This window comes from Trifolium pratense, linkage group LG7 (genome assembly GCF_020283565.1).
Source record: "Trifolium pratense cultivar HEN17-A07 linkage group LG7, ARS_RC_1.1, whole genome shotgun sequence".
Classification (NCBI taxonomy): Eukaryota; Viridiplantae; Streptophyta; class Magnoliopsida; order Fabales; family Fabaceae; genus Trifolium; species Trifolium pratense.
In genome coordinates this window covers 32,110,332-32,134,299 of record NC_060065.1, presented here as the reverse complement: position 1 = coordinate 32,134,299, position 23,968 = coordinate 32,110,332, and the positions used below count along the sequence as shown (strand labels likewise).

Below are 23,968 nucleotides of genomic sequence, written 5' to 3'. Positions count from 1 at the left end.
CTCACACTTGAAACCCAACAATGAGTTCCCTTCATTTGCTCCATCAGGTAATGAATGCTTTAAATACCCTACAACCTATTTCATTCTCAACAGATCCAAGGAGCTCACATAACTCATGAATTGATAGGGTAGTTAGCTGCATGGTCTATTGTGGCCCTCTTGTATCACTACCATGAATAGACTATGGTTGTTAAAACATCATTTTAAATACTCAAACCTACACATCATTTTGCAATAATAGCATCATTAATCACATAGTCCAAATAACAGAAAAGTGAATGAAAAGAGAAAAGGAAGAATGATAATACTTACCAAATATTTATTTGACAGTCTCTATTCAGCAGCTGTTGTTCTTTTCTAGCTCATCAGTGAATAAGGAAACGAATGAACTAGCCATAAATGTGACAAACTTATTCTGCCACATTGCTCTGGTATGAGAATTATGTCATGGTAAGTTCTATAATGGACCATCTTGACAGGTGGCCGACAGTAGGTTAGTACTCTAAAATGACCTGAAAACCTAACCATGATCAATGATATTTCTCAAAAGTAGAAGCTCGCAGTTTTTTTTTCTTTCTCGTTCTTAAAGATAAGACGGTGACTTGATCAATGTCAGTTTCACAAAACGAACAAGTTGAATTTTAAATCACAAATATTTGTTTCCCTTTGTGTTTGTTGAACTAACACCGATCAAGTCACTATCTCAGCCGTGAGGACGAGAACAATTTTTTGCTTATACTTTCGGAAGGTGCCATTTGTTATCATAAAATTTGCCTTATGTCACATGATTCCATCATGCCTGAACACAATCAAGTAGTTACCAGCGATATTAGTTAATCCAATTTTCCATCGAATTTTTAAGAAAAAAATAATCTTTTTTTAGTAAGAGTTGGGAAGAATAAATTTCATATTGAGTAAGTTGAGATACCAATAAACCATAGTGTTATTGAAAATAAGTAATTAATTGATATTATAATTGATTGATATTATCAATCACAATTAACAAGTCTAATCACAATTACCCATTCACAAGGGAATGAGTTGAGTGATGATTTGGTTTTGGTGTTTATCTCATAAAACTGATAAAGACATGCAACTGTAATGTGCACCATCATCATATACTATTAATCAAGAAGGAAGCTTTGCATAGCTTTCAGTAGCTAGATTAAGAATAAGTGCTTCCTTTGATTGTAAAGAAGCAACCTCATATTTTTTCCTGCATATCCATTCTGGGCATAAGATTAGATACATTGCCAGCCTGTTAGTTTCAGTGTCACATTTCTTTATTACTTTTATTAAAATGAATCACCATAACAGATTAACCACCAAAAAATGAGAGTAGAATTAAATTTTTACTTTGAATAACTATGATTAGGCTCAAATGGGCAATAAGGAAAACACAATCTTAGCTGAAAACTTAATGTAAAATCAAATTAATTTTGATGGATCACAGACAAGGGACCCCTTCTGCCACCTTCTCCTGGGAACCAGAGGGTTAATACCAAGAGAAAAAAAAATGAAGAGAAATGAATGTTAAAAAAGACCAACATGATCAAATAAAATAAAGAATTACATTGATATAAAAAAATTAAGATAAAGAACCATCCTGGTATGTAAAACGAGGTAGCCACAACAGAATGTTCTTATAGTACACACATCTTAACATACATAACTCCAGCAGAAATAACCAGTATGGTAGATTGGCGGTATACGGAAACAGTATGTCTCAGATCAAACATGAATACTTCAAAATCACAATATTGAAAATTTTGAATCATGAAAGGACAAACTACGAATTCTTAACATGATAATAATATCTCATTATTACAACATTTGACATTATCATGTTTATATTCTCAGAGGATCCATTCCAATATTTGATACACAGAATGAATCGAATGTTGGTACAAGGACGAGAAACCATGTGAAAGAGAGGTCTGGGGACAAATAACTAAAATTAAGTGATGAAAACACCACAGGCAATGTTTACCGCCTAAATGCATTGCCTTCACCTCCAGATCTTCCTTGAGAATAATGAGTCCGCCGTTGGATACTCTCGGCTATAGATGCGCTCCCCCCTTCTGCAGCACCATATATACTTTTTTGAGCAGTATCCAAGAAATTCTTGCCTACAGAACTAGTGTTCTGGATTGCTTCCTGTGCATCAGTCTCCTCAGCCTTCTTAATACGTTTCCATCTCTCCCCTTCATGTAACTCGGCAGCAAGTTGCATCTGCCTAAGTTTAGCAGCCCTCTCTTCTTCTGAAAGCTTAGGAGCCATATTTCTCCGCTTATAGTGTGACTCACGTTCAAGTGAATTAGCAGAAGATCTGGTAGAACTTGGTTCTCGAAAGCTCCTATTCCCCCTTTTAGAGACATCAAAATTGGACTGACCTTCTGGAGCATGTCTTCCTGACTTCAACTTGCTATCATGCCTGTCATCAGCATCTTTATAGTCTCTGACTTTGCTTTGACTCTGGTGGTGACGGGGTGATCTTTCTCTGTATTTTCTATCTTCATAGTGATTCTTCCTTCTGTTATCAACATCTTCTTTATAATCTTTGACTTTGCTATGACTTTGGTGGTGACTGGGTGATCCTTCTCTATATTTTTTGTCGTCATAGTGACTTTTCCTTCTCTTCCTTTCTTCATCACTTGATTCATTCTCTGAATCTGATTGAGCCTTGTGACACTTTTTGTCAAAGTCTTCATCACTGGCCTTTCTTTTTCTCCTTTCACCAATGTCATCTTCTGAATCAGACTTTTCTTTATGCTTTGATTTACTGGATCGATGCTTCTTCTTTTTATCTTTCTTCTTGTGTTCCTTTTCTTCAACCTGACAATGTTAACAAAGACAAGCCATAGATTAGAAACAACCTCAAACACAATATCTTGGTGAAAGTAAACCAAAACAGTTATTTTTGTCATCCTGTTTAGTCATTGCAGTTTAAAGTTTATTAAAATGCAAGTGGTGAATTAAAATTAAAAGCCCAACCCATGAGTATTATTAAGCAACATAATTTCATAGAGTTATAAACCATATAACTCAGCATGAATAAGAATAGTAGCCACAGATAGCATGGCCACTCTGTAGGAGGTCGTCATGGACACGGGGCTGCATGGCATAGAAGGCCCTAAACAAAAGTTGAAGTCAACAACGAGGAGTTAGGGAGAACTCGCAGAATCGTGGGGGCTGGGAAATGAATTTATTGCAACTGAGTGGTGGTCAATCAAATCACAATGTTTTGGGAAATTCTTAGAAATCAGAATGTCTATAGCAGCATAGTGCATTGGAAATTTCTGAGTTACAAGGTTTTGGTTGGTCAGAGCAGTTTCTTCAATATGTTCCCCCCACAGCAAATTAGAGTACAAGGCACCGACGAAAGTTTTAACAATTCCCAAGTGTGACTTCGAAGTTAAAATACCACCCCTGTAATTCATCTTAGCCAAAAAAAAATATGGTTCACATGCACGTGCACTGCGTTGACTCTAGTGAATATACTCGATGATAATAATCAATCAATTACCAAAACCAACAAAGGCCAACACAGGAATCTCGATTTTTCATCCCGCCCAAGTTAAACAATACCTATCTACATAACATAAGTAGCCCAATTAAGTTAATTAAGGAATAGTAATTCCTGCATAGAATTACTCTAACTCTATTAATCTAAATTAAAACAGACTGAACAAATCTCCAACTAGTATAATCTCAAAAAGCTTTGAACATCTAATTATGATTAAAAAGAGCGAGTGAAAGTTGCATCTAATTATGATTAAACATTCAGACTACAATCAAAAACATGCGTAAGGCTGGCCTAATTCCCAATCAACCAAAACTGAACTACAAACAGAAATACAATAGTAACCAAACAAAAATACACAACTATGAACAAAAAAGAGAGACTTACTGATTTTCTGATCATGGCCATCTTAACAGGGTTATTTTTAATCTTTGCAAGTGCTTCCTGTTCACGCTGGCGAATCATAAGCAATGGATCAGAATGAAGCTTTCTCCAAGAATCATTAGCAGATTGAGGCTTATCCTCAAACAAAGCTCCGGGAACACTTGCTTCCTGCTACGGCAAAAAAACCATAAATTAACTCACAAGAAACAAACAAACAAAAAAAACCTAAATTTACCTTGAATTAACAAACCCTAATTCACATTCAATCAACAATAAAGGAAAAAAAAAATTACTATAAAAACAGAAAATTTGAAGACCAAAATCAGATAAACATACCTTAGAAGCGGAAGAAGAAGGCGCATCGGTTGCATCGGATTTGGGCAAAGCTTCAAGCGCTTTGAAACCTTCAGATGTCTTACCAACAGACAACCCCGAATCATACAAAAACTCTAGCCTCTCCTGATGACTGCAAATTCAAAATCAATAAAATTAGAAACCTAATTTAAGATTTACACTAAAACCCTAACCCTAAAAAATCAAATTGGGAAATTTTGAATAAAAATTGAAAATTGAATTGGGGGAAAGAGAGAAAGGGGAAGAAAAATTACGGAACAAGGCCAGCTTTTTCCTGAAGAAGACGAAACTCGCTGCGTTCGCGTTCTTCTTGAATTTGTTTTCGAAGCTCATCAAGTTTTTTCTCTTCTGCGTTATGCTTTTGTTCCGCTTTCCAAACGTTTTCGATGTTCCGTAAACTTCCGGTGTGCCAACCCTTCTTGTTCAGAAACTTCAACGCCATTTTTTGATTTGTTGATGATCGATTTCAACAAAAAATTACTCGAAGTTTGTTTCTTCTTCGTGGGTGGAGCGATGCAAAGTTGAAAATGAAAACAGAAAACGCAGAAAAGAGAAGCTTGGAAACGGGTCGGGTGTGCTTTCGACTTTTCACCGACTATATTGCTTTTTATATTTATATATATATGTTGAATTTTTATTTTTATTTTTACTTTTGCGTTAAATAAGTTTTCTTTCTCTCAAAAAAAGATAGTGTTAAATTGATTTTAATCTAGTATTTGTAACCAAAAAAGATTTTATTCTAGTATATCATAATTTATATTTAACTTTTTTTTTTCTCATCCAAACACACCATAAAAGTTTATAGGTCCAAAAGTAAAAAAAAAAAAATAGAGGACTAAAAACGAAAGTTGATAAAAAGTCTCTCTAAATATATCAACTTAATTACATATTTAAAAAGATTAAAAATATATTTAACCATTAAAAATATAACAATTTAATAGATTATGTATATTCAAAATAATTACACATAGACTAAAAATGAAGGATTAATAAATACAAAGTGGAACATTATAAAATAAATAAATGAGGACATCATAGGAGTAGTGTTTTCTTTGCAACCGAATGAGTCACCTTGAATCTCTCATTAACTACCTCTCTACATCTCTCTTAATTCCAATCTTTATTTTTAATAAAAAAAATTAAAATAATCATGAAAGAGTGTAAGGTTAAGAGAGAGATAAAGATGAAGGAGAGAGATGTGAAAGAGAGAGATGTAAAAGTGAATGAAGGAGAGGATTCAAATTCCACATTATTCATTTCACATACTAGTCTCACACCCGTGCGATACACGGGTATTATGCGGTATTTTATATTGTAATGTTGAAAAATCATCCGTATAAATTGAAATAATAAGTATTATGAAAATTATAATAATAACATCAACAACAACAAAATAATAATAATAAAAAAAGTGATGTAAATATAAGATAGATATTAAATATGTGTTTATACATTTCGAAAAGATTACAATAGATCCTATTGCATCTACCAAAATAAGTTGGTAATCCATAAATTGTCATGTCGCTATGAAAACGATTTGTGGTCATACTCATACATTGTGCATTTGATTCTTAATTGGACATTATAATTCAATATATAGTATAAAAGATTAATTAGTGCGTATAATTTAGTAAAACCTATTATTATTAGTTGAGTGGGTGTATAATGAAAAGTCATAGGTATATAAATGTATGCATATGAAAAAGTGTATAGAGATGAGAATGATGTAAGTAGAAGTGATGTGCCATTATTGGGTGTTTAATTAGATATATATAAGTGACTGGCGTGGATTAGGGTTAGATTAGTGGTTGCACAACTATCTAGGAATTATATATATATATATATGTTTATACATTTAAAAAACTTATTTATACATCACATTTGAAGTTACTTTGGTATCTTCTTCATTAACATTGATTAACAATATCTTTAACTCATTCTTTAAAATAACTATGGAAATGATAACATATAATTGACCATGGAAAATAATCGATGTTGAAAGATAAGTTTTTATTTATATTATAAATCTCATTGGAGGATTCTGAGTTAGATAAACTACCTTCATTATCTCTTACCAAAAAACTACTGTATTATCGAATTTGACATTTATATTAATTTAAAACTTATTGGAGCAAAGATAAACCAACTTAACTCATACTCAAATATCGAATATGATAAAAATCATACAGGGCATAACAACCATTAGTAAAATTTATTTTATCTACTTTTTTTTACTAACATTAGAAAGTAGTCATGACAATCGACCAACTCCTTATATTTATAAATATGGGACAAAAGATTATTAGCAAAAACATTAACTTTTTTGAAAAAAAGACAATAAAGTACACAAAATAATAAAATGAAAAAAATAATTTAAAATGAATAATAACCCAAAATAATAATAATTATAATTAGTACCCCACATTAAATGGATGTAAGTGGATGATGTGGTTAAATGAAAGGATTTCATTGGTTTGTGGATTAGGGTTTAGATAGACAATTCCACAACTATCTAGGATTTATATATATAGATATGTGTAATACAATCCTTAAAAAAAATGTATGTATAACACAACTCACACTAAAGCTGGAAAAAAATGAGACAATCATCAATGATCATCCCAAAATGAATGATAATCATAAATTTTGAAAATGTGTGGGATGAGTAACTCAGTTGGTTAAACTAGTTGAACTAAGTGTTAAAGAACTTGGAGATCCAGGATTCAAGTGCTGACAAGATGTAAAAAAACACTAACATAACAATCAACATACTAATAATTTTTACTATAAAAAAAATACTAAATTTTAATAATTTGTCATTAAAAAAAAAATCATAAAATTTGAAACATCGTGTTTAGGATGATTAAAAGTTTGAAGCTTCATGTACCAAAAAAAAAAGTTTGAAGCTTCTCTCCATGCTTTTTGTTCTTAAAAATAAAACTAAAAATATTGTGATAGATTAACTTTTAGATACAAATTCAATTTTTTTTTTTTGTAAGTTTTTCTAAGTAGGTCTCTTTTCTCAAGTTCTAACTTTTAGATACAAATTCAATTTTTTTTTTGTAAGTTTTTCTAAGTAGGTCTCTTTTCTTAAGTTCTTTTTTTAACTTTTAAACTGTGCAACATGCAATACCAAACTAATTTAGTTACAAAATTATTCAAACATGTTTCTTTATTTGGGGATTTTGTATTATGTTGAAAGCTACATGTTGTATTGGAGAGAATATCTAAATTAATTAAACATTCTAAAGAATTATGCGACAATTTTTGCCTTTTTTTTTTGTTAATCTTTAGAGATAGTTTGCGGTTAGAGGGCAGTGTGAAGAAGATGAATGATAAAAACAAATAATAAAAAAAAAGTTAATACTATATCTTAATTTGGTAATAAAAAAAAACAAACTAGAATTTTTTTTTTCTTTGTTTGACGTTAAACAAACTAGAGTTTGATAATCAAACAAAGGAATAGAAAGTGGGGGTGATGTAGATTCATATTATAAAAGCGTGTTGGAGGAGTGTGACACTAACACTCCTCTTCTTAATATTTATGACGATGATGATGATGATAAAATGGTAAAAATATAAGATTAAAAATGCAAATTAGGAGTCTATCAATCAAGGTTGGTCGGTAAGACTTAATTTTGTTTCTTTTTTTTTGGGGGGGATTCATATATTATTTACCAGAACATCATATTTAAAAAACGGTCCAGTTAATTAAAATTTTCAACTTTCATTTTATTGTATGAATATATTTTTACATACATGTGAAAATAATCACAAGAACAGAAGGTCACTCCCCATTTGTCCGTAACCAAAAAAAAAAACTCCCCATTTGTCTATTTGCAAACATTCTATTCATGCATGAACAGTGTCCTATTACTTTTTTTTTTATTGACATCCAGCAAGTGAAACAGGGAGAGGGGGAGAGAGAGAGAGAGAGAGAGAGAGAGCATGCTGAATTGGCTCAGCCCTACACCGATAAGATTACACTGGAAATTGAATTTAGTTGGATTAGCTGAGCTCTTAAGCTACACTCATTTGCATGGTTGATCATGGTCATTCTCATTCCCCTCCTTTCTCAACTAATGAATAAAGAATGTGAACTCTCCCCCCTCCTTTCTCAACAAATGGACAAAGAATGTGAAAGAGAACTGAATCTGCAGGTCTTGTACTGTCGATGCTCAACAATCTATCAACAACATCAAATGTGTGTGGTATTTCCACAGTTGACTTGAAATTGAATTATGAGTTGCTTGTTATTCTTTGTTCTTATGGGAAATTGAATTTAGTTGGATTAGCTGAGCTCTTAAGCTACACTCCTCCACCTAAAAAATACAGCGCTTTCCACATTAATATGGACTGCTGGAGATAAACAAGCATTCTATAGATAACTGGAATTCGGTCATTACGGTAACGATGGAAGGGTGGTGTGAAAGACAAACCTGTGATTTATGTGTCTTTGACAATAAACCTCCACACTCTTCAATAAGTGCTCTTTCTCCTCCAACAACTCTGGCTAATTCTGAAATAGAGGTATCTGTTTCTTCTGCCTGGTGTTTTTGAAAAGAAAAAAATTATTAGTGCGGTGGAAGTGGAATGGTGGACCATGGAATACCAAACCGATGGTTTGAAAGGGAAAAAGTGCATTTCTAAACAGTTGTGTAGACATTCTTTCACATGACTAACCTTTGGCATTAATCTTTGGGTATTGGAGACAATTGTTTCCATCACCTTTAGTGCTGAATTCAGCGACTCCCCCACCTCTCTTACATCAACCTGTGGCATTATACATTTTTGCGAATTAGAAATTGCAGACTATCCCAATGAATAAGCATAGAAGAAAGAAAATAGTGCTAGTTGAATGTTTAATCATACCCTAACATTGCCACCAGTTGGAAGTTGCATTGAGGCATTCAACAAAGCTTGAATTGCTTCAGTGATGGAAACAGAATAATCTTCTTCCATAGCAGACCACTCATCAAGATATGGAATCTGTAATTGCATCCATAAAAGTATACATATTACTTAGTAGGCATTCACAAAGGAAATTATAATTGGCCGCAAAGAAACCAGTATGTTTTCAATTCCACCTCAAGATATATTAGTTGCAGGAGGTGGTTATGTTGGAAAAAAGGATGCCATGTAGACTTCAACATTCTAGCAATAAAAAATCATAAAGCAATAAAGAATTTCCCGTATCACAGTCAGGAAGTATTGCTCTATTGACAAAAAAATAAAAGAAGCATTCAAAATCATTGGTGGCCTTACTTGAGCTTCAAGAACTATTGATAGGGTCTTCGATCTCCGCAAAAGCTCGAGTTCTATGCGTTTCCTGTTCACAGAATTACGCATTTCTGATATTTTCATTGCACGGGAAAATAGTGCTTTCTGCAAGGATAAAGAAGAGGATAAATAAAAAGTGACAAGAAGAGCATATGGTGGTTAAATTGTAAAGCACAGCGTAAGATTTTAAACTGTATCAGAACAGAGTGAAAGTGAATGTAAACATGCAAAAGAGAGGTATGAATAACAAAAGAGTAAATGAAGATGTGATAGCCATTACACTCAAATAAAAACTACATAATTTGGGTCAGAACAGTTCTTGAGTGGGGATAGAGATTTCAGCCTTTTTTCCTATACATATATATTTCGATTATTGTAATTATATCAGAACATCCAACTGTCCAATAAAATAAGATAAAAAGTTGATGACAATATCTTTCAAGCTATAATCAGTGTCATTTTAGCATTTCATCCAAGTTACTTGTGCATATCATAGAGATTCCCCTTCTTGCTTATAAATCATGACATGCCCTCTCTAAATTCCTCTTGTTCAAACAACAGAATATAAGTAAAACTAAGCACTGCTTGGCCAGATAATTGTGATTCCTGATCAACACAACCTTTTAAATATTTTCTTGCACAGGCTGTATATCAGATGTTCCTCTTGCATTATTCATGTTACAGAGAGAAGTCACTGATACTACATACATAACTACTGGTTGGCAACTTGGCACAACTCTGGGTCAACCATGTCTACCAATTTCCTAGTAACAGTACTATTAGTTTAGTTAGGGACATAGGATATTGTCACAAATTATGGTCTTCTTTAATCTCCAATTTCATTATCTAGTAGCTATCAGTAGAGTTATTGGTTCATATATCAGATCCCAAGAACCAATTTTCTGTTTGTTAAACAATGATAATTTGACAAACCTATGCAAACTGTTTTGAGCTTGTTAGCATATTGGCTGGGAAGCATCTTCCGAAGGGGCAACTAATTTGGCATCAAAGTAATCCTTGATATATAATTAAACTGCCACGAAATAACACCGTGCAACTTCTCACTAGCTCATATCTCTTTATCAGATAATAGCCAACAACATGATAAAACCACACAATTCAGCAAGATTCATTTCCACAAAAGACTATATCTATCTATCTATCAATCTCTATATATACTTCATCATGAAAGTTTCAAGCATACAAGAGGATATAAGCAAAGACTAAATTACTGATACTATTTATACATTTGCAACTTGTCAATAACCAGGAAATAAAATGTAGGCAACAACAGACCTCGCATTCTTTTTGCTGAGCTTTCATCGCACACGCAGCTCTTGCATTGGCAAATCTCCATTGCAGATACCGATTATAAAACAATCTTAACGAATGCACATCTTCCTGATGACTAGACCCTTTCTTCCCTTTCCTTGTATCAACCACAGGTTTCGCAAACTGAGGAACCACCGGCGGCAAATGAAGTCCTCCAATCTTACCACGATCCAACGACTGATTCCCAAATCCACTCTGCTTTATAACAGAACCATGTTGCTTTTCAGACCCTCTTAAATGATCAATCCCAGAAGAACTCAAACTAACCGAACGCGACAAAGTGTTACCAGTTTTCTCAGCCACAGATCCAGTTAACACATTAGATTCTTTCATCAACACATTTTTATCATTCTCAGAACACAGTTCAGGAAGTGACTGTGTACTACAATTAATCCCAATATCATCATGTGAATGCAAAGAAATCGAATTTCCTCTAGATTGAATCGATTTCGTAGCAGCTGAAGAACGTGAATTGATTGACCTATGTTGTGGAGTGTGTCTATATCTTGAAGAAACAGAAATTGTAGGAGTTGGAGTATCAGGTCTAGAAGCACAAGGTGTAGAATTGATTCCACTTCTTGAAAAAGATGAAGATTTTGGAGGATGATGAGAATTATAATTAGAATTTGAATTAGGGTTGGAATTGGGATTGGGATTAGGGTTTGGTGGATTTTCAAAAACCCTATTAGTTGATTCTTTGAAAAGCTTAACAACTCTTTGTTGTTGTTGTTTTTTCTGAAAAGAATAACCAATTGGGAACGATGATTCGGAATTCTCGTCGTCGGAATCGTCTCGTTGTTGACGTCTCTGAGCGGTGGAAGCAGATGGTGTCATGAATCTGGAGCTGACTTCACGGGTTCTTGGTCGACGGTTCTGTGTTGGTGGTGGTGGCGGTGGTGGAGGAGGAGTAGGGCTGTCGGAGACATTGACGGTGGTGATTTCTGGCATTGTAGAAAGTTGAAGTTGAAATTGAGTGACAGAGGAAAGAAGAAGAAAGGGTTTGTGTTGTTGTGATAGAAAGAGAAGTGGCCGTTGGAGTTTGTTGCGTTTGTGATGTGTTTGGGAGTGTGTGGGTTTACGTTGCAACGGTTATTTTTTCATTTCAAAAAGCGATAAGCATTACAAACGGGATTATTTTATTTTATTTCGGAGTTAAGTTAATTAATCTTCCTATTCTTACGAGAATGTGGTATAAAGTATGAGTAATTAATAATTATAAAGTCCCACGGTAAGATAAGTAGATAAAAAAATAGTTCTAGTCAAAATTAAACTCAATTTTTTTAACAATATGTTCTTTTAATGTAATGGAATTTATACCAATTGTTAGTTAGTTCAGTGGTGATTGATATTAGATTTGATAGAGAGAAGACTGACATCACTTGATGCTAAAACTGATCACCGAACCATATTATCAGATCCATGGTGGTGAAAGAAAAAAAAGTAATGAAATTTATTAACTTTTTAAGTGAAATGTGGTTAAACTTGATTTTAGTTAATTAACTATTTGATTGGTTGATTTTAATGGTAACATTTTCTTATAAAAGTTTTTTTTTCACCACCAATTTAATCTGATTTGAGACCAGTTCTGACATGTGGTTCCAGTCTCCTTCCAATCACAGTTGCGGGGATTGAACCGTGATCGTTCTTACCAAGTTCAGCGTCAATCACCACTGAACCAACTAACTATTAATATATAAAAGTTATTTTTTTGTTTGTAGAATTTTTACGATTTTTAACAATGCACTACATTATACAACAAACATGGAATTTCATTTATTTACATCACAAAAAATTATCACTCTTTGAATAGGACATGGCATGTTTAAAGTAATATTCGGTGGAAACATGAGAGAAAGAAAGATGAAATGAAATTGAATAAGGATATAGATGTGAGATAGGAGGGTTTGAGTCATATTTTGAGAGATAGTAACATATTGACAATGAGGTTTTTAAACCGTAATATTGTATCACACACATTTTATAGAAAGGGAGGGTTTAGGTGAAAGTTACTCTACCTCTTTATAATTTAGGGTATTTATTTAGTGATCAATAAGAACAAATCACATAAGTAGATTTACCATTAAAAAAAATGAAGCTCGAATGTTTTTTCCTAACGAATGTTGTTTCCTAATTTAGTGGGAAAGAAAGTGCAAGCAAATGTATCCGTGAGCATAGCTCAATTGGCAGTGACATTGCAAATTATTGCAAGGACTGGGGTTCGAACCTGAGTACTCCCGTTTATTCACTTTTAAAGGTGATATTATAGCGCCACTAGGTTAATTGCCACAATACCTCTCTCATTTCTATATTTGTTTTTTCTTTCTTCTTTCCTCCTCCGTTGAGCCATAATTGTTACATGAACATAAAAGAGTGCAACCTGCTATAGCCTGTAAAATATAGGGTGCACTTAAAAAAAAAAAAAAGGTGCATAATAGAGCTTCCCAATTTTTTTAGTTTTTTGCACCTAAAATTTCATAAATAATTAATTTTATGTTAAAAAAATAATTCTAAATTTTTGTGGGAGAGGTTTTTATAATACTATAAACATGTATACAAAAATCATTCAAAATTAAGTACACAAGAGTTCATTAAAAAGTATGAGCTAAAAGTTGTAATAAAAATTAGGCCCGTTTGTTTTGGCTTTTTTAACAATGAATAATGCTAGGAACACACTCTTTAATAAACACACTCCAACACACTCTCTTTTATTGGTTGAAATTCACATGGGTCCCATAAAAAAATGTGGACCCATATAACTTTTATGAGACCCATATAAATTTTAACCAATAGAAGAGAGTGTGTTTGTTAAAGAGTGTGTTACTAGCACTCCTCTTTAACAATAGATTTTATAGTGTTACATAATTTTGATATATGTAATCTCTATGCCAATTTTAATATATGTTTGCTATATATGTAAACACATATCTTGATCTAGTGTGTCCTTGGATTCCTAACGTGGATGGAGTTTGTAAACTATTACTTATTAAAATGTTATCTTGTTCCTAAGAACGTTCTAGTTTGTTTCGGTCCGGACATCTTGCATATTATGTAGCAAGTTGTTAACACCAACTTCAAAGGTAGTGTTGTGCTTTTGTGGGCAGTTATTTTTTGCTTTTGTATATGTTTAGGCATATGCGATTACAGTTTTTATGCTTTTTCGCATATTCATTAATGTTGAATTTGTGTTTGTATATAATGTACTCTATTAGTTTGAATGAATGAATATCTTATTTTAATTAAAAAAAAGTTAAAAAAATAAAATATTACTTATTTTTATATAATTATTTGGTATAAAAAATAACATCACACCAATACATAACCATAACAAAAAAAACAAAAAAAAAATACCTTGGTCAATAGCGACGTTCTAACCGTCGCTACCCAAGGTCAATGGCGACATTGGGAGTGTCGCTACTCCCTCTCCTTTCTGCACCGTCAGATGTTGTCCTCTGGGAGGGATATTACGGGAAATAAATTTGAGAGGGGGTATTACGGGAAATTAGAGGGGGTCATGAGTATATTTTGGGAAAAAAATCAATTTTATTCCATGTCTCTCAGAGACTTCTTCCCCAAACAATTTATTAAAATAATCTTTATATGAGAAGAAATAAATACTTTACATGTTATATTTATTTATATTTTCACCAAATGTGTGCATAACTTTATTTTTTTATGTGATATTTATCATGAATTTAATTTATATGTATCGTCAGTGTAAAGTTATTTTACACATACAACCAACAACACACCAACACATCATGTATTATGTTTAACAGCAATGCTATTTATCACGAGAGCTGTATTCACGAATAGCTACCGAATCAACCCTTAACCAATAAAATTCAAGTTTGACCGAAAATCATGGGTGTTGAATAAAAATGTTAAAATTTCCGTAGGCTCTGTTTTTCTAGATCTAGACATCATTGTACTTCAGTTTGTCTTCTCTTCCATTCAATAACCGACTCACACTATCTTCCCCTTCGTTTTCAGCACAACGTGAATCGAAGACACACAATGAAGTAGCAACAAGGAACTGCAAGAAAAAACCAGAAAATCTTTGTTGTTGCTTATCAGTAAAATACACATTTAAAAACATTGTTAAATCACTTAATATCTTGTCCACGGTAATTACTAATTTCTAGAACTTTTTTTTTTAATTAGGTAACTCTTCTGGAACTTAAACGCAGTATTTATTTTCTTAACAAGATGAAAGAAATATTGACAATCGACAAAATAGCCGACAAATAACCGCAAATTGATTCAATTTATAGAGAAAATCTCAATTCAATTCAATTCGCAATGGAAAATGGAGACGACGAAGGTAGAAGAACCACGACAAATATACCAACACGTTGGAGATGAGAGTAGAATAGTCACATAGGGAAAGGATGGAGAAAGAAACCAAATACACCAGTATTAGCTTGACAGTTGACACATCATTCGGGAAGAGTTCGGGATTTCTTTTGTTGTGAGAAATAGCATTTTTCTATGTTTAAAAACACATGACATGTCACATTCATTAAATGATGTGACAACACATCATTGGATGCAATTAAACTAACACAATAAAATATAATAAGGTTTATTCAATAAAATAACAGAACATTATAAAATTTCATGCAATTATTTAAATACAATAAATTATTTGATATATATATTAGATATATAATAAGGTTTTCGTCAAAAAAAAAAAATTAATAGGGTTAAAAATTACCATCACTTTGTATTTCTTTTTTTTTTTTGGTACAAGATGAAGAAAAAAGGAAAAGATAAAAGGAAAATTATCTAGAAAAAATAGTCCCACTAGCATCAGCTAGTAGGAGAAGACTCATTCCATCCGGCGGAACAGCCATAGGAGAATAAGCTTCAGGGTTGCGAGCTCCAAACTTGGCCAAGAAATCTGCACAAGTGTTCCCCTCCCGAAGAGTATGCAACAACCTAACCCTCCAGTTTCTAGTGAGAAGATCCTTAATGTTATAGATAATCGCTGCATAGTGGTGCCACTCATTTACATGATTAGATAATAGCTTAATCACGATTTTGGAGTCAGAATAGCACCACAAATCCTTAATGTCCAGCTCCCACGCCAAAACTAAACCATGGTACACTGCCAATAATTCCGCGTGAAGGATATTCGAAAAGCCTATATTTCCAGCAAAACCGTGCACCCACGCCCCGTCAGAGTTCCGAATCAAACCTCCGAAGCCAGAGATACCTGGATTGCCGATGCTACTCCCATCAACATTCAGAATCATCCCGATACCACCATGTGCATTCCAGCGAACCATTGTAGTGGTTGGACTTATGTTAGGTTTAAGAAAACACGTTCTTAGCAGTTGAGTCAGGTTCTCGGTGTTCGTCCTGAGAGTAAAGTAAGAGGTTACTTCATTTTCCATACACAGGAGATTCCTCGCGCGCCAAATCCACCACACTGCAGCTAGAAACAGAAAACTAGAGGGACCATCTATGCCATTGCGCAGCCATCCATACAAATTATCACCCTGGAAGAATGTCTGGTCCACAAAACCGATAGCTTTCCATAAACACTTTATGAACTCACAATTTCTTAAACAGTGTAAGGTTGTCTCTTCCTCAATGTTGCATCTAGGACACAAGTTAACCTGAAGCAAACCTCGATGGGAAAGCATAGTTTTAGTTGGAAGGGCATTATGGAGAGCTGTCCAAATAAGGAACTTTATCTTCTCCGGTGCTGGGATGTGCCAAACCCAATTCCTGGTGATATCATTTGTGGCATTGTCAGTAAAAGCAGAACGGTTAAGCCAGGAATAACCGTCCTTAGCAGTATAAAGCCCATTTAGGTTCCCTTTCCAAGTATAACGATCAACAACTTGAGAATTCAAGCAAACAGGAAGCAATTTTAGGTGGTCCATGACGTCCACTGGAATTGTCGTGTAGAGCAAGTTAAAGTTCCATTTACCATCAATATAAACATCTCGAACTCTCATTTGCAAGTCGTGGATGTCTACATACATAACTTGGTTCGCTAGATTGCCAATGCCCGACCAATTCGTATACCAAAAGGAAGAGTTGCCATCGCCCAAACGATATTGAAAACCATCCTTGAGGGCCAAGAGAGCCTTCATGATAGCATTCCAAGTAATAGAGCCAGATTTTTTAGTAATAGTAAGAAACATGTCATCATTCAAATACTTGTGTCTCAAAACCTGGACCCAAAGCGTGTCACAATTCTGGTGCATACTCCAAACCAACTTGCCCAGGAGAGAAGTATTAGCCTCTCTAGCTTTCCTAATTCCGAGTCCACCTAACTTCTTAGGTTTAGTTATCTTGTCCCAGCCAACCAAATGGATGCCCTTGTTGGATGTTCCTTTCCATAAGAAGTTACGTGCCATTCTATCAATAGAGTCACAGGTAGACTGAGGCAGCCAAGCCACCTGCATGTAGTAGTTTGGAATAGAGTTCAACACTGATTTAACCAAAGTCATGCGACCTGCCTTATTCAGCAAGTTGTGTTGCCAGCTAGCAAGTTTTTGGCTAATTTTTTCTTCTAAAAACTCAAAGTCCCTTCTCTGTAAGCGGCCATGCATCATGGGGAAACCAAGATATTTTTCCAGCGAATGAGTTCGATTTATGCTTGTGTTGGTCACAATGGTGTTTATTTTTCCCTGCGGGGTGGAGGGAGAGAAAAATACCTTCGACTTAGTTACATTGACTTTTAATCCTGAGCAGTTAGCAAAACGAGTCAGAATAGTAGCAATCTTTAGAGCTTGAGAGTTTGTGGCCTTGGAGAAAAGGAGGACATCATCAGCAAAGAATAAGTGAGATAGAGGGGGACCATTCTTGGAAAGTCTCACTGGTTTCCAATAGCCATCACCAACTACTTTTATTATAGCCTGTGATAAACATTCCATGCACACTACAAAGAGGTAAGGTGATAGCGGGTCACCTTGCCTTAATCCTCTGGTAGGAGTAAAACTCGGGAGGCGACGACCATTCCATAGAATAGCCAACGAGGAACTAGAGACACAAAACATAATCAGCTTGGTCGTTATGGGAGGGAAACCACTTCTTTGTAAGCAGAATTGAAGGAAATCCCAGCTAACATTATCGTAGGCTTTCTCAAGGTCGATTTTGAAAACCATATCACCCTTCTTCCTTTTGGATTTCCTCATAGAATGGATTGCTTCTTGGAGAATGATTGCATTATCGGTTGTCCCTTTGCCAGGCAGGAAGCTACTTTGAAAAGGACCAACTATCTGATTGAGGAAAGGTCGCAATCTATTAACCATAATCTTCGTGATAAGCTTGTAAATAGTGTTGCAGAGACTGATGGGTCGAAACTCCTTAAAGTTCTTTGGGCAGTCAACCTTGGGAATTAAGGCAATAAGTGTCTCTGAAAGGGTAGGTGGGAACCTTCCGGTTTCAAAGGCAGTTGCAATGAGGTGAACAACATCATCTCCAACTATATGCCAATACTGCTTAAAGAAGATACCCTGGAAGCCATCGGGACCGGGGGCCTTGAAAGGATGCATTTGGTTCAAAGCTTGAGTGACTTCTTCCCTAGTAACCTGCTGAGTAAGAGATTGACATGCTTCATCATTGAGGATAGGAGCCTCGGGTAAATCATTCAAATCATTATGGTCATACGGGTTTTGAGTGCAAAAAAGGTTCTTAAAGTGCTTATGAGCTTCTTCCCGGAGAGTCGTATCATCAGTGCACCAAATACCGCCTGGTAGATGGAGGCCGTGGATTTTGTTTCTCTTCCTTCGAATAATAGTTCTGGTATGAAAGTATTTTGTATTCCGATCGCCTAGCTTGATCCAATCCTCTCTAGCTTTCTGATACCAATGAATTTCTTCCTGACCTAGATTCACATCATAATCATGTTGGAGCTCCCGCTGCAGGTAAATGAGTCTCGCTGAGTCTACCCGTTCTAAGGCTCTTTGAATCCCTTTCAATCTGCGCTCAATTTGCTCTTTCCTCTTTCTGATATTACCAAAAATATCCTTGTTGAAAAGAATAAAATCTTCCTGAACATGCCGAAGACAAATAACTATATCAGATGTAGATTTTCCTCAGGCCTTCTGGACAATATTAGAGTAGTTAGGGTGGGTAGTCCACACTGCCTCAAATCTGAAGGGTCTAGGACCATAATCTTGTAGAGGGAGACCGCATCTAAGAAGTAAAGGATTATGATCAGAATGGAATTTACAAAGCACTTCGACATAAGCATCTGGAAAGGCCATGCGCCAAGGGACATCAGCTAAGGCCCTATCCAGCTTACGGTAAACCATACGATTCCCAGCGCAAGGTCTATTCCATGTGAAGTTACCACCAGTCGAGGTCACCTCAACAAGATTGCAACTATCCAGACATTCAGTAACGCTGCTGCCCTTGATTGAGAAAAATTACCACCTCTTTGCTCGCTTGGGTGGATAATGTCATTAAAATCTCCCATCAGTAACCATGGGCCATCAACATCTCTCTTGAGACCAATAAGGTGGTTCCATAAATCTAATCTCGAGGTATACACAGGACTAGCGTAAATGCCAGTTAAGTACCCAGAATCGTTCCCCAAGGATAATTTAATAGTGATAGTATCCATGTATACCTCAAACACATTGTGAAATTCTGGTATCACTAGAATGATGTTGCCTAAGATGTCCCAACAACTACTTTGTGGATAATGTTGTTTTCTATTGTTGGCACATCTTATATAACATATAAAATACTGACAGAAAATAAATAAGGTGCACAAGTAATTGTTAACCCAGTTCAGCCAACTGCCTACTCTGGGGGATACCAATCCAGGAAGGAAATCCACTAATAGCTCTAGTTACTAAGACCTCCAGCAAACCCTAGGATTTACGCCTTAAACTAAGACCTCCAGCAAACCCCTGGTTTACGCCTTATAACCTCGACACTACTCATGCAACTTCTGCCTAGGAACTCCTAGACATGAGATCCCATCTCACTTCCACTCACACAACACAACCTGTGTTGATTATACAATGTTAGGAATGATGTGGCGACAACTTGTCAAGACAACACTTCACTTTTGCTTAAAAGCTTCAAATGAATCACACACGGTAAACTCCGTACTTCAAAGCTTAGGAGTAACCTTAAAATAATAAACTTACTTCTTAACTCGTGTTATAGAATCCACAAGCAAGAATTACAATCAAATAATAAAACACTCAACAAAGACTCAACAAAGACTCAATATGTGTAACTAATATTTTTCAATGAGATGCTTAGTCTTGAACTTGATCTTCGTATATATAATGATCTAGCACGCTCCTCTTTCTTCATTACTCATAGGACGCTCCTTGTAGCTCATAAAAGGTGATCTGATTCTCTTTTGATCTTTATCAAGAATGTATATAAACTTTCCAAAAGTGTTTAAGGACTTTATAGGATAATTGTGATCATACCGTTGTACCATTAAGTCTGTCTTATCCTTAAAACTCCTGATCAGATCAAATCTCCATTGAGCGTGCTCTTTAAGTGGATTTCCATATATAGCAGATGCTCTCATAAATGCGCGAGATTTCCTTGAATAAAAAGGATGTTGTAACATGTTTTCCAACATCTTGTTAGTATTTGTTTTAGCAAAATTAAGCCAATTCAAATATCCAACAATCTCCCCCTTTGGCAATTTTTGGCTAAAACAACTTCAGGCCATTACCCTTGAGAGATTAAAAAGCGCAATCCTTCAAATCACCATGATCACACAAAAGAAGGGATGTTAGAGCATCATTTAAACAAAATTTTCACATAGGTGAAAAATATATGCATCAGAGGCAGCAGCAGCGGAGTTATCATTAATTAGCCTCGAGCAAAATAAAAACGTGGTATCAGAGCAAAACATATATCATATGTCATATGTCATCAAAGTTGTTGTGACATATGGGAGCACATCTTCTAGCACATGTTCGTCCAATCAGGGCAGCATCCATTCAGCAGCAAACTCCCCCTGACTTTATCAGCTTGTGCATCATCTCAGGGTAAACAAAATTTTACTCCCCCTGAATACTTGCTTACTGCTACTTAAAAACATGTCATAACAAAAGACACAACAACATGTAGCAGAAACAAACAAATCAAAGTACTACTCCCCCTTTTTAGCCACAAAATGTGCCAAAACAGGAAAGTTAAGTATCCAAAGTGCAGAATTTAAAGTACAGACCATGCACTCAGAAGGTGCTAAAATCCAGGGCACAAACACCCACAAAACAAATAACAAAGTTCAGTAAAATATTAAACAGATTAAAAAATCATTCATCATCACTACTGTCAGAGGCTTCATCCTCATCTGTAGCAGTAGCATATCCTTCATCCTCATCTGCATTGTTTTGATCACCTGTAGCAGCCACATTTGCACTAGCTTTGACAAGTATTTCATCAGCTTCCAATCCTTCAATCATCTTTAAGAACACTTTCTTCCTTTCCTCAAGCTCAGCCTGCTGTTTATCAATGTCCTGACATTGAACCTTTAAACCAGCAATAATCTCCTTTTTGGTCATAACACCAGCTCCAGCAGCAGATGTCCCAACATGATCAGTAACATTGTGATTACCAAAGAGCTTATGATGAAAAGTAAAACCAGATTCCCTTTTCTTGGGAGTGTCAGTCACAACCTTAATGTCTGGATATTGGGCCAAGATAATTCCACACAGCAAAGAAGGAAATGCTATTGGCATTTTCACAGCTGTTGATCTAATATGCTTAATGGTTTGATCAAAGATAAAGGTTCCATAGTCATAGTCAAACTTGGTTCCTACAGCATATATAAATCTACCCAGATTGGTAGCAACATTGGTTGCATGCTTGGTTGGCACCCAATTTGTTGACCCTATCCTATTGAGGATGGCATATTTGACATTCAATTTACTCGTGGGTATCAGCTTCTTTGTAGGCCAGACCTTAACCTTACCACCAGTTATCTCAGCACTCACAACATCATTAACAACTTCTAATTCAGCCTTAGGTTCTATAGATCTTCCTAAGTAATTATTAATCACAACAGGAGAAAAATTGATACATTTACCTCTGACAAAAACTTTATGGTAGTCCTTGCTCAGTGGGTTATCACATTCTTCAGGGATGTTCACCAGAAACTCTTTCACATGCAGCTCATAACAGGGACTGAAATCACAGACTGTCTTCATCAGACCAGCTTCTTTGATGTAGTCAAAGATGTCTTGACATTTGAGAGCATCTTTGGTCAGTTCCCTTTCAACAGTCAATCTCCTTTGGTAAATGTAGTCCCATCTCAGTGCAAAGGCAGCACGATGGAAGGAGATGTTATCACAGGGGGCTTCTTCAATACCTTGAGGAACCTTCTTCACAGTAGCTTTCTTAGGATTGGCAGATGAGATGTTAGCAACATCTTCAGCAACATCATAGTCTGAGTCACTAGATGACTCCTTCTTTCTCTTCAGGGTTTCCTTCTTCTTGCTGGGAGGAGAGAGAACTTTGCTCCAACCTTTGACTGGTCCAACACCTTTTGTTTTGACTCTTGGTGTAGGAGTCTTGGTTGCAGTGGCCACAGCCTTCCCTGTACAGCTTCTCAATCTCTTTGTTATACCACCAGTTGATTTTTCAGCAGTCTTGGTGGTGACATAATCATCAACATCAACAACATCTTTCTCTTTCTCAGCTTCTGCAGGCTTGTCAGCTTCAACCTCTTGCTCATCTGTAGGGATGGACTGGTTACTTTCTTCAGATTGAGTGTCCCCTTCATTATCAGAGGTATCCTCATCAGCAGTTCCAGTTTCCTCATCTGTGGACTCAGATGTTGTGGCAGTTGGCTCAACATCCTTTTCAGCAACAGTTTCCTTCACAGGTTCTTCCTCAGTAGTTCCAGCATCTTCATTCTCATTCAAGGATGTCTCAACATCTTGCATGACAACCTCTTCAGTAACAACAGGGGTTGATTTTTCAGCCATCATCTCAGCAATTGTTGGTGATTCATTAGCAGTTTCCGTTTCAACCTCTGTAGGAGTGTCTTCCTTCTCAGTTTCAACAGGCATAGAATTAAGATCTCTCTTTTCAGCTTCAGACCCCAATTTTTCTAGACTAGGGTTATCACCGGTTGACACGATTATTTCAACAACATCAGACACAGTTTTGGGGTTTACTTCAGTTGCTTTCTCAGATGTGTTAACATTCGAATCAAAAACCAAATCAGACATAGACAGAGCAAACTTAGACTTGTAGTCTGTTCTCTTTCTTTTAGAACTTCCTTTACTAGATTTAGCAATTTTAGCAGTAGAAAGAGAGATATCATCGCCTACCTCAGAAGTTCCCTTCTTCACAACAGTTTTTCCTTTTCCTTGCTTCTCAGCGTCATTGGATTGAGCTTTGGGTTTGGATGCATGAACAACTGTAACGGGGACCGCGTCCTTGATAATCTTTGAGGGATCGATTTTTGTCTTTGATCGAGTAGACCGTCCGGTTTTAGTGGTTTGTGAAGATTCAGACATGTTTTGATAATTTTTGAAGGTTGAGAAGATGGATAGATGGAGTTTGATGAGCAAAGTGAGAGAATAGGGTTTGCAGACAAAGGTTAGAATTTGGAAGAAAAACAATTGAATGCGTGTGATGATGTATTTAAGGGAAGTTTGTAATGATTTCCCTAAATTAGCGTGCATTGATTGATGGGAGAGAAAACGGTTTCCTTTTGCACGCCACAACTGCAGTAACTGCTATGCTTCTTCATGCAGGCAAATTCCCAATTTGCCCCTTAAAAATTCAAATTGATTAGCATCAAGCGCCTTTGTAAAAATATCAGCTAGCTGTTCACTTGTACCAATATGCTTAAGCTCCACGCAATTTTCTTCAACAAGGTCTCTGATGAAATGATGCCTGATGTCTATATGTTTGGTTCTTGAGTGTTGAACTGGATTCTTTGATATATTGATTGCACTCAAGTTGTCACAATATAATGTCATGACATCTTGGTCGACATTATACTCTTTCAGCATCTGTTTCATCCACATCAGCTGGGAACAACTGCTTCCTGCAGCTATGTATTCAGCCTCTGCAGTAGACAGAGACACACAATTCTGCTTCTTGCTGAACCATGAGATTAAATTATCACCCAAAAAGAAG

General features: G+C 35.5%; 3 protein-coding genes across 4 annotated transcripts; all 3 read right to left on the bottom strand.

The window, feature by feature from the left end:
* Nucleotides 1-1,554: 1,554 nt before the first annotated feature.
* LOC123897483 (pre-mRNA-splicing factor CWC25 homolog) lies at nt 1,555-4,861 on the bottom strand. 2 transcript variants are annotated; one of them, XM_045948143.1, is made up of 4 exons: nt 4,516-4,861; nt 4,244-4,373; nt 3,911-4,078; nt 1,555-2,835 (listed from the first exon to the last, which is right to left on the bottom strand). In XM_045948143.1, the coding sequence occupies exons 1-4, from the start codon at nt 4,701-4,703 to the stop codon at nt 1,987-1,989; spliced, it is 1,335 nt and encodes a 444-aa protein (XP_045804099.1). In that variant the 5' UTR covers nt 4,704-4,861; the 3' UTR covers nt 1,555-1,986. The 2 variants fall into 2 exon arrangements, with proteins under 2 accessions (XP_045804099.1, XP_045804100.1); XM_045948144.1 differs by having other exon boundaries at nt 3,911-4,075; nt 4,516-4,860.
* A 3,107-nt stretch (nt 4,862-7,968) lies between these two features.
* Nucleotides 7,969-11,941, bottom strand: LOC123897479 (protein ENDOSPERM DEFECTIVE 1-like). Its single transcript, XM_045948137.1, has 6 exons — nt 10,838-11,941; nt 9,527-9,646; nt 9,134-9,250; nt 8,945-9,034; nt 8,701-8,808; nt 7,969-8,583 (listed from the first exon to the last, which is right to left on the bottom strand). Exons 1-6 carry the CDS (start codon nt 11,819-11,821, stop codon nt 8,515-8,517), a joined length of 1,488 nt encoding a protein of 495 aa, XP_045804093.1. The 5' UTR covers nt 11,822-11,941; the 3' UTR covers nt 7,969-8,514.
* A 3,713-nt stretch (nt 11,942-15,654) lies between these two features.
* On the bottom strand, nt 15,655-23,340 carry LOC123896262. Its single transcript, XM_045946674.1, has 4 exons — nt 22,849-23,340; nt 19,318-19,463; nt 18,976-19,216; nt 15,655-18,882 (listed from the first exon to the last, which is right to left on the bottom strand). The coding sequence occupies exons 1-4, from the start codon at nt 23,338-23,340 to the stop codon at nt 15,655-15,657; spliced, it is 4,107 nt and encodes a 1,368-aa protein (XP_045802630.1).
* Nucleotides 23,341-23,968: the final 628 nt, after the last annotated feature.

What these genes read in the sequence shown, in the direction of transcription:
- LOC123897479 (XM_045948137.1), bottom strand. Translation starts at nt 11,821, where the DNA reads ATGCCAGAAATCACCACCGTCAATGTCTCCGACAGCCCTACTCCTCCT. An exon ending in CCCAAAGATTAATGCCAAAG is followed by an intron (nt 8,809 to 8,944) that starts GTTAGTCATGTG and finishes CAAAAACACCAG; the next exon opens with GCAGAAGAAACAGATACCTC. An exon ending in CAAAGACACATAAATCACAG is followed by an intron (nt 8,584 to 8,700) that starts GTTTGTCTTTCA and finishes TGTATTTTTTAG; the next exon opens with GTGGAGGAGTGTAGCTTAAG.
- LOC123897483 (XM_045948143.1), bottom strand. Translation starts at nt 4,703, where the DNA reads ATGGCGTTGAAGTTTCTGAACAAGAAGGGTTGGCACACCGGAAGTTTA. An exon ending in GAAAAAGCTGGCCTTGTTCC is followed by an intron (nt 4,374 to 4,515) that starts GTAATTTTTCTT and finishes TTGAATTTGCAG; the next exon opens with TCATCAGGAGAGGCTAGAGT. An exon ending in CTTCTTCTTCCGCTTCTAAG is followed by an intron (nt 4,079 to 4,243) that starts GTATGTTTATCT and finishes TTTTTGCCGTAG; the next exon opens with CAGGAAGCAAGTGTTCCCGG.
- LOC123896262 (XM_045946674.1), bottom strand. Translation starts at nt 23,340, where the DNA reads ATGTCTGAATCTTCACAAACCACTAAAACCGGACGGTCTACTCGATCA. An exon ending in AGAGATGTTGATGGCCCATG is followed by an intron (nt 19,217 to 19,317) that starts GTTACTGATGGG and finishes ATGTCTGGATAG; the next exon opens with TTGCAATCTTGTTGAGGTGA. An exon ending in GACCCTTCAGATTTGAGGCA is followed by an intron (nt 18,883 to 18,975) that starts GTGTGGACTACC and finishes CGGCATGTTCAG; the next exon opens with GAAGATTTTATTCTTTTCAA.